Source organism: Anarhichas minor, unplaced genomic scaffold (genome assembly GCF_050575085.1).
Source record: "Anarhichas minor isolate MPS153535 unplaced genomic scaffold, ASM5057508v1 ptg000136l, whole genome shotgun sequence".
NCBI classification, from domain to species: Eukaryota; Metazoa; Chordata; class Actinopteri; order Perciformes; family Anarhichadidae; genus Anarhichas; species Anarhichas minor.
The window spans coordinates 15,567,799-15,580,273 of NW_027466582.1; the positions used below are offsets into that span (position 1 = coordinate 15,567,799).

The following is a 12,475-nucleotide window of genomic DNA, read 5'->3' on the forward strand; positions in this document are numbered from 1 at the left end:
TCTTCTTTTCACTCTTTTCTTTTTTTCTCCTCTCTGTCTCTCACTGCCCCCACTCTTTCTTATCTTTTCGTGTTCTCTCCTCTCTCACCCCTCCTCCCAGTCAAGTTTCATTTCACGGATTAGCCTGCCGGAGCCCCCACCGCCTGAAATGTCTCAATCACTAGCTGGCTTCCCCTCGCGAACGCTGCCGCTGTGTGTTTTTGTCGCAATAAATATGGAATACGTGCATGCACGGTCTGCTTCTCCTGCACTTTGCATGCTAACGTGGCGCAGGTTTCTTAAAGCAGAACCTGTGATTTTGTGGAGTAAACAAAGTACTCCAGTGCGTGAAGTTGGTGAGAAAACAGACCTCGGCTGCACCGAAGTATCCCCTACATCTAATAATCTACCATATAGAAAATATAGTATGGTATTAGATTGTTTTTTTAAGGTCACGTTTCAAAGCCCCACCTCCACAGAGTTGTGAGACCTGAGTAAATCCAAGCTTAGGAGAGAAGAATCCGGCGCTTATCTGCCTTGAGAGGTGCTCGGGGGCCTTAGCCCTCCACAGCCTATTAGCCAGCTCTGCTCTAATTGGGGAGCGGTGGGTACGGGGGCGGCAGGGGTGAGCAGCATTCAAATCGCCCATGAGGTAATCCCGGCTCTACAAATGTGTGTTGCGAACCCCCCCCCCCCCCCCGTGACCCAGCCTCTAATGATGAGGCTTGCAGCAGGACCCGCGTGAGGGGAAGCCACGCAGGGGAGGAGAAGAAGCCCGGAGATTTGTTTTTGCCGAAGGCTCTCCGGATGTCGTCGTAATAAACAAAAATTTCAACACCACTTCAGTGCCATGCCGAATTCAGTAATGGATTTGCTGCTCGAGCAAGCTAAAATTCCATTTCAGCATGATGGCACATGGACTGGAATAAAAAAAAAGGAAATCATCACCAAGACTGTGTTTCAACAACACACGTTTGTTTTCAGTCTTAGATGGTGTAATGAAGATAATGGGTGGAAGGATTAATCTCCTACTGGGCATAGTGAGTACCTGCCCTGAGGCCCGGACCCATGAGGTCCTGTCTTATCAAAGGGTCCTATGTCAAAAGTTAGATTCAGCATCGTATTTGGCAAAATGCTTTCAGAGAACATATTCTTAAATGAAGTTGCTTTCAATCAAAATGCAACCAAAGAGAAGGGGGCGGGGCCCACAGCTCATTGTTACTCCAGGGCCTCGTCGTTGGCTCATCCAGCCCTGACCGATGTGTGTGCAGAAATGTGGGAGCATGGCGACGTTCCCACTATCAGAAGTGAAAGTGAATGCACCCAAAAGTGTCTGCGTCACTCTCAACGGCGCAGCCGTTGGAAGTATAGCATGATGCCCGAAAAACAAAACAAAAACGAGGCGTTGTGGATTAAACTCGAGTTCCCGTTTATGTGAATCCAGGCCTTCTGACATCTGGTAGCAACACTAGCCCTCTACATTCAGCAGCCCTTCCACAGTCCCCTAGCAACTCCGGGCAGGACGGACCCTCTAAAGGACGTCAACTTGTCGAGGTGGCACATTTTTATGGGCCGCTGCAGTAGGGGAGGGAGGGGGAGGCGGGAGGAGACGACTTCTCACAACTGCCCTTCTCAGCCCCGAGCTTGCACCAGCGCTGCTCACAGCTGCTGCGTGATTGATGCCCACTCCCCGACCTGTCAACAACTCCTGCCTGCGTGTAGCCCCTGGAGAAAACGCCTCCCCATGGCCGCCTCCCCCCCCCCCCACGTACATCTCTCCTCTTCTCCCAACTTTGCATATGAATGGCGTAGACAAACGTTCCAAAAAAAAACAACACATTTTAATCCTTCCGCCCCCCCTCTCTCTCTCTACAAACGAACCGCATGGGAAACAATGTATCTGGAGCTATATGTTTTTGGAACTTCTTCCCTCATCTTTATTCAGCGCCGATTCGGCTTTCCATGTCCCCACATTACATCTTCGTCTCATTTCCTGTCAAATCCGCGTAGACACTTTCTTAATCTCTGTGTGCCAGAGATCCATCTCACTGTTTTGCTAAGGCCTACGATACGGAGGCTTTACAAACTCCTATTTTAAAAAATGAAAAAATGAAATCTGTCAATCATGCTATTTGTTCAGGCAGTACAAATTCATTTTCAATTACAATGCACTCCTGGTCTGGATGAGGCTTGAAAAAAAAAAAAAATAAAAAATAAAATAAAAAAATCACAGTGACTATTGGTCACAGTGACTTAATCCAGCGATGAATGAGGAAATGCACGTACAGAAAGGCGTGAGGAGGAGAGCGAAGCTATTCATACAAGTTAAAAATACATATTTACATATAATGGTATGGGGGTCATCAAGTGTAGACCCAGAGTTAATGAAAATGAATAATGGAAAGTGTGCATTAAGCAACTTCAGTAATTACTACGCTACTTGGCCAAGGTGATTACCCAGAGGGGAACAGCCAGAGGACACTGCAAAGAAGTGGGAACTTTCTACTGCATGCGAGTCCTGCCCTTGTTCAGCGGGAGATGTTGGAGTGAAGCGTTAACGTCTGATGAGGATGGTTGGAGAAGTGAGTAATGGACCTGTCTCTTTAGAACGGGATGTGTATGGTTGGCTCCCCGCTCCGCAGAGAGACTGCTGGTTTGTGGCCATTGGCCGGCCTCAAATTAGCTTAGCCTGAGTTATGTCCTTGTTTGTGTCAGACGGCGATGGGCATGGAGTTCAAGAGACAAATCTGGACCCTTTTGTCAGAACCTTATGTGTTCAAATTGAGGTCACGGATTTCATTCACCAGACTAATTTTCAATTTCGACAAATTCTCCCATCAGACATTTTTTTTACTTGACTGAAAACCATGAGACTACACTAGCTCCGTAGCTCATAACTATTTCTCAACAGCAGACGCTGCAGCCACAAGTGACTGTTACGGGATAATGCCACTTCAGCTGCTTCAAAGACACCATCATTAGGAGGTCTGACTCAGAGCAAAAGGAATCTCACCACAAGCAGACAACAAACATCTCTCCTGCTGAGCTACACAGCGGTTCCTTCTTTGTTTACATTTGAGATAAAACCATTGAAATGTTATTCTGTGACATGCTCAGAAAGGAGAGGTGGGACCGAGCCATTGTTTTGCAAGTCCCAAATCAAGTCCTAACATAAGAGTCAGTCCCGAGTCAAGACTGGCAAGTCCCTAGTCAAGACTGACAAGTCCCTAGTCCAGACAGACAAGTCCCTAGTCCAGACAGACAAGTCCCTAGTCCAGACAGACAAGTCCCGAGTCCAGACTGGCAAGTCCCTAGTCCACACAGACAAGTCCCTAGTCCACACAGACAAGTCCCTAGTCCAGACAGACAAGTCTCTAGTCAAGACTGGCAAGTCCCTAGTCCAGACAGGCAAGTCCCTAGTCCAGACAGACAAGTCCCGAGTCCAGACAGGCAAGTCCCTAGTCCAGACAGGCAAGTCCCTAGTCCACACAGACAAGTCCCTAGTCCAGACAGGCAAGTCCCGAGTCCAGACAGGCAAGTCCCTAGTCAAGACAGGCAACTCCCAAGTCAAGACAGACAACTCCCATGTCCCGAGTCAACTCCCAAGTAAATACTTAAAACTACCAAGTCAAGTCTCAAGTCAAGACCCAGTATTTGTTGTTCAAATGTCTTTAACCTTGTTTAGGGCACAGAACTCAAAGTAATAATATGTTAAATGATACTAATATCTTGAACTGTTTTTGAAATTTGTATTTATTTCTATATTTACACGGACTGAATGGTGTGGACATTGATTTAAGCAATTAAGGGGAATGAATTGATTCGTGGCACACTTTTTAAGTGACACTTTTTATTCTTTGAGCTACTCAAGGCCTCAAAATTGTAGTCCACAAACCAAATGGGTGACGTCAAGGTGACTACGTCCACTTCTCTATGGCATGACGGGACCAAAATGCGATTTCAGTCTGAACAGCATGCATTTAAAGTATCTGTTTTCCAGAGGAACACTCTATATGCTGAAAACATAACTACAACAAGTGTAGTGTGGGATGGCACTCTATTTTTGCTGCTTTTGTGGTAAATCCAGCCCACAGTAGCTAAATGCAAAAAGAAGATGGCTGACTCTCTGGACAGTCCACTTGCTCATGTGCTGAGGGAGGCAGTTTGAGACGGACCTGAATACTGAGCACATTTCTTCCAACTTTTCCAAGCATGGAGACGAAAACAGCCAGCTAAAATGCAAAATAGAAGCTTGATAGTTTGATGACAGATAATGCTTGTGGGAAACCATAGCTCATTAACAACGAGAGAGAAAACTTTCTTATCCAAGTAACGATCTATTCTTCCTTGCAACCCCTCTATCTTGCCCGCTGTTTTAATGTGTTTTTCTCAATAATACACTTTCACTTTAATGAACCCACAGCCGGCAGAAACATTACTTTCCCAACTAATAGCGGAATTCAAACAAATCTGAGGAAAAAGTGGAAACTTCCGAGACACGTGCCAAATAATTCATGACCGAAGAACACACCTGTGCGCTGACAGTGAGTTGTAAATAACTGGAAAGAGTTTGGCAGCAACGAGGCGCTTCACAGACGCCCGTGAATGACATGCAGTCCTTTCATACGTTATATTTACAGTATCAAATCCAAACTCCAATTTGTGTAATCCTCTCTTTAATCTCCGATTCAATGCATAGACAAGACAACGCGTCTCTCGTGATGTTCCACTGTTTACATAATATCTTACCGGCAGTCTCTCTCCGTCACACACACACACACACACACACCCACGATAGAGATTCTGACTTGGCCTACTTTGGGCTTTCTGGGGGAAAAAAAAGCGGCACTGCTCGGGATGAGAACAAGGCATGCTGATTTACCCTGCGTACGGCATATCTGCTTTTGTTGTTTCTCATCCACACAAAGATGCTGCAAAATAAATGACCGCAGTCTTAAAATGTTAGTTTAACCCCGCGCTGCTTCTCAGTACATATGTCAAGAAGGGTGCGTATTTAGCAGCCAGAAGCCTGTGGGCCTCTCCAGGAGTCCTGCGATACATTATCAGTAGAATGAAGCCGGCACACAGATAAGGTGCAGAGATTATGTTTAGGGGGTGCTGTTTACCTCCAGAGATAAAGCAGAGTGCTAACATTGCCCTGCTGGGGTGTGACACTCCCTGTTGCTCAGTAGCTGAAGGCAACAGGAGGGGGGGGGGAGAGAGACCCATCCAGGAGCACCTTGAAATAAACTCGTTTGAGAATGGATTTGGAGCAAATCAGCCCCACCCCTTTCAGACTGAATCCCCCCCCCCCCCCCCGGCAGCCTGTGTAAATAAGCCATCAATGGCTGTCACATAAGCGTAACACTGGCCAGGACAAATGAAGACGCAGGGCACTGCCTGGGCTGCCGCTGCCGACTGTAATTGCAATCTTTCAGACGGGAAATGGCAAATTGCTCCTCTCATCATTAGCAACCAGCTAAGACAGAAAACAGACACGCAAAGCCTGCAAACATAATTATAATGACACACTGGGAGGCAGAGGAACTGCCACGGAACACATCTGGGGCTTTCATGAGGCCAATGCGGACTGATGGAACAGGTCTCCCGCAGGCTCTGGAGTGTGTGTGTGTGTGTGTGTGTGTTTTTGTTTTTTTTCCCCCTCGCATGTGCGGCTGTTTAAATTCACATCCCATCAAGCGCTGTGTTTGCAGAGCAACGGCATGGCGGACTCACTGGTGCAGGCCACAGACGGAGGGTCGGAGAGCGCCCGGTAGTAGCCGTCCTCGCAGTCGCAGCGCCAGGAGCCCTCGCGGTCGTTGAAGCTGTGCGCCGGACAGCGAGAGCACTGAAGGTCCTGGGAGGAGAACTTGTAGAAGCCACGGCCGCACGCTGTAGAAGGGGGGGGGAAACAAAAGGACGAGGTCAACGGAGGGAGAAACATTCCCTCTTTGCACAGACAGTATTATGTCTCATGTAATTCATCAGTTCCTCCAAGATCCCAGCATAATGGAATTAGCAAAAATTAGAAACAGGTGCTCAATTTTACAATTTGTCATATTCAATCTTTAAAATACAAAAAACTGAATAGGGCCATTTTTCCCATTTGTTTTTGTTTAAAGACTCCTTTAAAATAATTCATAAGACCAAAAGAAGCAACGGTTTAGAGAACAAACTCATTTGTGTGACAGAACTTGTTTTTTCCTTCTCATTAATCATCTTGCAACCCCATAACATTTGTGAGAAATGTTCACGTTAGTTTACATAAACCAGGGTCTTTAGGTGGCAAGGACAGCTGGACATTTACTTTTGAAGAACTTTTAAACTGATCGCAGCATCCTAGTCCGATGCGAGGGTCCTGGGACAGAGGATGTCGTACGCTGTGCAGATTGTAAAGCCTTCTCAGGCTGATTTGTGATTTTGGGCTGTACAAAATAAATTGAATTGAAACTTTAATATAGGGATCAGGTTTTTTTAAAGTAGGATTATGGCCAAGATATGTGCTAACTAAGCGGTCAGTTATGTTGTTAAAATAAAAACTAATTTACTCCCACCCTTAACCGAAAACTCAATAGATATCTGGAATTCTCACAGTTTCTATTTAGTAAACCGGGTTCACACGGCTGTATATTCACAGCTGAACGTCTCCAGGTGATATTTAATTCAGTCCTGTGCAAAGACAGCCTGAGAGAGTCGTCACTTCACACCTGAACAGCCATGATGAAGAGAAGAGGGCATGACAGAACAAACCACTTTGTTCACATCTTGAAGCAGCCAGTGTTTCCGTCTCAACCTGCACACCCCCCACCCAGGCCTTCATTAAGCAGACTGAGAAACGTGGAGAGAAAAAAAAGGCATCGCAAACCTCTCGTTGAGGCATTCTCGAGGTAAATAACGAGGCTGATGAATCCTCAGGTCAGCGGAGGGGTCCGACTTGTTTATGACAAGTCCTATCTCTGAGAGATGAGCGTTAACACATTGAGCACGGGCGGGGTGGATCATTTCAACATTTTTTTTTTTACCTTCGACCGAGACGGTAAACAAACCTGACAGACTGACATGAGTAATCAAGGAGGACTCATCGCTGTGGTGAAATAGTCATTGCGCTGCAAACCCTTGTCTGCTACAAAATGGACACTCCCATACAGCTAAACAGCAATTACGTTATCTTCCAGATTATGGTTGCAGTTTGAAAACACATACAAAACTACTATAATAAGCCTGTTCATTAAGTTGTTTAAGTTACAGACGCAAACTAAGTCGAGTCACCATTGACCTGTTGGTACACGAACAGCGGCCTCCTGGGTGAAAGTCCTGTTTGTTTCTTTTTGACGTATCACAAAATCTGGATGGATAAATCAAACAAAGGTAATCCGGGACAGGACATGTTTCCCTCAAAGCATAATTGGCGATACAGTTTCATCGCCTGGGAAACGTAACTTTCAGGAGACTTTTTCAGGCTGGTCACAATTACACACTTCCACCCAAATTGTTCACCCACCCACAGTTTCTCTTGAGTTACAAATGATTCCCATGACAGCGAGCAACGACAAAGATAGAATTGAAACGGCAAGAAAATACTGACTCGTTGCAACTCGCTTGCATTTGTGAGAAGTAAAAAACGGCTATTCTGGGTCTGGCTATTTTAGCCTCGGAGTCGAACTAATCCTCAGTGACCGGCTGTGTGTGCAAAACGGAGCTCAGCCTGGCGAGAGAAAAAAAAAAAGGCTGCAATCCAGGCCACATGATTTCTTCAACAATCTGCAAGAAATCTATACTTCTGTGAATAGCTCTGCATACAAACTATCAAATTATACCCAAAATGCATTTTTCATGAGCCGCAGGAGGAAATGAGTAAAGGTTGTCATACCCGGGTACCCCCCCCCCCCCCCCCACATTACAGATCTGGGTTTTGCTATTTCTTTAATTCACTTTTTTTTTTCCCCCGAGGGAAATATATCGACCAACGCCTCCTGTGACAGGTTCCGGAATAAGAGGGATAAAGGGATCTGAATTATTTTCTTGTCGTACCACTTCCAGTGCGGCGTGAAGAGGAGGCCGGGGCTCAGGGTATCCCTGTTTCAGCTACATGAAAGCCCTGTCATTCTCCATTTATCGCACTGCCACGGCCTCGTGGAACAAGACCTTTTTTCTTTTCTTTTTTTCCCCTTTCAAGACATGATTTTATCTCTAATCTTTCTTTACCTTTTTCCTGAGCCGGTAATTGAAAACAGAGCTGCGAAAGGAGGCTCTGCGAGCGAGCGAGCGGGTCTCGAATGCTGACCGGGCGAAACGCGCACACAGAGTGCTTACTCGTCACATTTTTGCGACTTTTTGCCGCATGTTTCCCGTCTGATGAACGATGGCATCTTGACGGGCGGCGAGGGAAGCCGCGTATCTGATGCGCAGTGTAAACACCCCCCCCCCCGTGGATGTTGGTGATGACACTGGAGGGCTATTTCCCGCAGGTTAAAGAACGGCATGCTGGGGCTGTTTAAACATTCTGATAAGCCGGCGTGTCTGTTTGCTGTTGGGTTTCTGAGAGCTCGTCTGCTGGGTGGCCGCTGTGCTGCCTCTCAACGCGACCACCGCCACTCCGGCGGACAAGAGCATCCGAAGACTGAAGTTACCGTGCAGCTTTTCCCCAAATGTAACAGCTGTAAACATCATACATCTGCATTAAAACGAATAAATCAATGAATCATTCATCAACTGTGGAACAGCAGAGTTTTTCCACAGAGTGTTATTTGTTTTAACTCCAGCTGCTAAAGGCTTTTGTTAGTAGTATGTAGTTCTTTTTATCTCCTTTTATCAAACATGTTTTTGTTACATGTTCAACAGTATTTGACATTCACCGTTTCAAAACAAAACCTCCTGAGAGTGTGTCGAAAATGTCAAAATCTTGTTCTAGAAACAAACTGTATGGCGTCAAGCTTGACGTTTTTTAATTAAAGGGTAACTTTGGTATTTTTCAACCTATTTCCCCATGTTTTGGTGTTCATAGAGTAGCTAATGGGGACAAATGTTTTGAAATTTGTCCAGGGTTGAGGGTGAACACTGCAGACAAAAGACGTTCTGCAATGTCATCGCTCGGGGGAACTCCTCAACGTCAATGTACGTCCAATAAAAGTGCTTGGTTTTGCCACATGTCAAACAGACCGGATCAAGCCCAAAAAAAGTTTTATTCCTCTGTCGGGTCCTTTCCATAGTGTTGCTAGGCACTTCTAATAACAAGCCTATGTCAAAATACCTAAATTTACCTTTTAAGTTTTAATCAAGGTCATGGACCAGGTACAGAAACATCACTCTCACACCAAGAGATGCTTCTTACCACATTTAGCTAGAAGCCCAGTAGCTAAAAGTGCAGTCCCTGGGCAGGTAGACACAAATGGTAGCTGAATATAAATGCCATTTTCAACAGTTTAACAGTAGAGGCCAAATACCACCTTCGTATCAAAATGAATTTTGAGTGGCAGTAGCTTTATACATTGTTAGCTCTCCGCAGCACATTGACAGAAACGAACAGAAAACGATTTAATGTGACCAATATCGTTATCGGCACCCGAGCTAATGTAACTTTCGGCTTGTTTACAACCTCTATGATTGTGTTTTCTTGGCCCGTAAGACTTCACTGTTGCCATGTTCACCAACCCAAGTAATTACTTTGAGATAAGCGCCGCATAACTTACAGAAACGATGGCACAAAACTACAAAAATAAGAGCCCTGTTCTAATAAACCGGACTTGCCCTTTTAACTCCCGCAAAACACGGTTCATTGTCCATGCCTTTCTCTTAATGTTTCCCAGCACATGTGTTTATCAGCGCGTCCGACTGGGTTTTGGCACCCGGAAATGTTTACAGAAGCAGCAAGGCGGCAAATGAGGCCTCAAAAAAAATTGAATGCCTGTATGACAGGGGGGGGGGGCAACTAAGTGCTTCTGCAGCTCTCCCCGCCGCTGGCAGGGCATTGAGTGACAAGTACAAACACAGCCGTCCCCGATCCGGCATTCCAGTCCCAGCAGCTCACACTGACTCGCTGCCCGCGACTCTCTCCCGTTCCTGGCACCAGACGCTGAAGAGAACACCCTCAGTCCGAGATGGGACGATGATGAAAATCGAGTGAGAGGTTCTTTTTGTCGACCGTGCCCTCAGCGACACTCTCATTCTGGGCGGGGAATATCCACCAAGCGATGACACGGAGCAGCGTTTTTTTTAAACCTGAACAAAATCACCTTACTGGCAAACGCTGACGCACAAACATGTTGAAACGCTGCAGAAAAAAACTACTTCCACTGACTTTGACGGGAGGGCTTAACAGTCCAACGTGTAATTACATTTGTATGGATGAAGTGTACAAGAGTGACTCCTTGGGGGGGGAAAAAGAGAGGGGGCCCATTTACGCAAGTCTGGTCGTCTTCTGGCAGAGATAAAGGCAGACTAATGGTTTGCACTCGTTGACACTGGCCCTTTAACAAAAACAAAAAAGCTCAGCGGCAGACACAACAGTCGGCTTTATTTACGACGCTGAGAAATTAGTCAGTCCTCGGAGAAGCTGGGTTGAGGTTTTTGCAGAGAGGGAAAAAAGAAGCCTTACATTCTAGCCAGCTCATCGGCAGGCTACGGAGCCCAGCATCTGTAATTTCCCTTCCAGCGGTCAAGCACTTTGATTCAGTGAGGTGTGGGGGAGGGGGAGGGGGAGGTGGGGTGGGTGGGGGGGTACAAGCTGCAGTCAGCAATTTTATACGGAGGGAGGAAGACGAGTCGGGGAATAGGAAGAGGTCTTTTAGGGAGTAGCGGGACAAACATAATCAAACGCTCCTGTGACTTTGGTGTCTCAATCACGGCGCGCGCTCACGCGCACACACACACACACACACTCTCACTGGCCCAGAGAATAAAACAAAGTCTCCTTATCTTTTGCAGACACAAAAACACACACATACACACAAAAAAAAGACGACAAAAAAATTCTGTTTTTCTAAGATCTTGGTTTATTTCTCTCCCTCTCTCTGAGCTGAGCTTCTTAACATTCTTGAATTGCATCCAGTTTCTCACACGCTTTGGCAGTGTCATGACACTCTGGGGTGAGGGACAGAGAGGGAGGAGGGGAGGGGAGGGTGGGGCAATGACTTACTGTGTATGCGACAGCCTGACATATCCCTCCCTGGCCAAAATAGAAAATAATTATTCCCCTTGTCTGGGAGGTGGTGGTTTCTTTTTCAGTTAATCTAGTGCCTTGGCTGACAGACCGGATCCTAAAATGTGCCCCATTTGTTTCCTGAGTGGCTTTTCCAGCTTTCTATGTATTTGCCGGGGCTGCTTATGATCAAGAGTCAGAACCTCTAAAGTATCGAATCTGACCAAACCAGGTCCAGAATGCCGCGTCACATTTGTACTCCCGATTCTTTAACAAGCTTCCTCGCTTCGGTTTGTGCTACACTGGACGTGTTCACAGGGTTGCGTGTGATCCATGTGGTCGTATATATATTTTCGGGGCTGTATGCGGACGTCTTCAGAAGACTTAACCTCGGGTTAAGCAAAAGTATCAAAAAAGTGTTGCATTAGTGTGGGCATCCAGAAACTGAGCTTCCTCGCTCGCTTCCGACCCACAAATCCAATCAAGGTCGCAACCCTTCCTACGACTGAGCGTGGAGAACTCTATCTGGTCCGAACAGGGCAGCTGGGATATTGAGTTTCTCTCCCCGCATCTGTCTCAATATTTCTGTGGGACGGCGCTGCAGTGTGGGAAGCGTGGGAGATTCCCTTTTGATTTTTAACAGACTGCCAGAGCCGGAGTGCGAATGACTAGTGTGGGCCCTTCCGTCTCCTCGGTCCTAGCATGATGAGTCCTGTCAGGCCCCCCCCCCGTCCGGCCTGAATATGTGTTAAATCCGCCTGTGTGTCGGGGATGGATGTGGAAAGAATGCACCACGGAAAGGGGGAGCCGAGCGGTGCCGCGGAGACCCGGGGAGGGCGGCCTGGAGATAGCGCCCCATTAGAGTGATAAAAGAGGCGGAGGGAGGAGAGCGGCCGACAGGACCGACATGCAGTTCCCCCGCCGCTGATGAATGCCAGGTGGAGCGGGTCAAGCGTGATAAAGGGAAACTGTTTATTTTGTTATTTAAAAAAAAAAAGTGCTCATAGCCGCTAGGATAGGGAAGCGTCTTTATAAATATCAACTCTAAACGCACGCCCGGTACGATCAGGAGCCCGTCGCCTGTGGTTTATAGAAGTATGTTTCCACCCGGTGTCTTTTCCTTTTGTCTGTGTGATTCAGACATCCAATGCTGAGCTGGCCCTTTTCGCATACCTCTGAACGAGTCTGTGTATTCTCTGAAATGTTCCCATATCTGAAAATCCGGCATTGTCGGGCTGCATCTGAGTTATTTCTGACACTGGTATCGGGACATATATAGTTAATGGTGGGAAGGGAGCTCATGTTCTTGCTCCTTAGCAGGGCGACCTGCCCACGCTCAAATGTTAAATGTTGTCTAAA

General features: G+C 46.7%; 1 protein-coding gene across 6 annotated transcripts in view; it reads right to left on the minus strand.

Moving 5' to 3' along the window:
• epha7 (eph receptor A7) overlaps nucleotides 1-12,475 on the minus strand; it is a 79,710-nt gene that overhangs the window by 55,439 nt on the left and 11,796 nt on the right. For all 6 annotated transcript variants that reach the window (XM_076084271.1, XM_076084270.1, XM_076084268.1 and 3 more), the window contains exon 2: nucleotides 5,716-5,871. In XM_076084271.1, coding sequence (XP_075940386.1) covers nucleotides 5,716-5,871 — 156 coding nt within the window. The remainder of the gene's footprint in view (nucleotides 1-5,715; nucleotides 5,872-12,475) is intronic.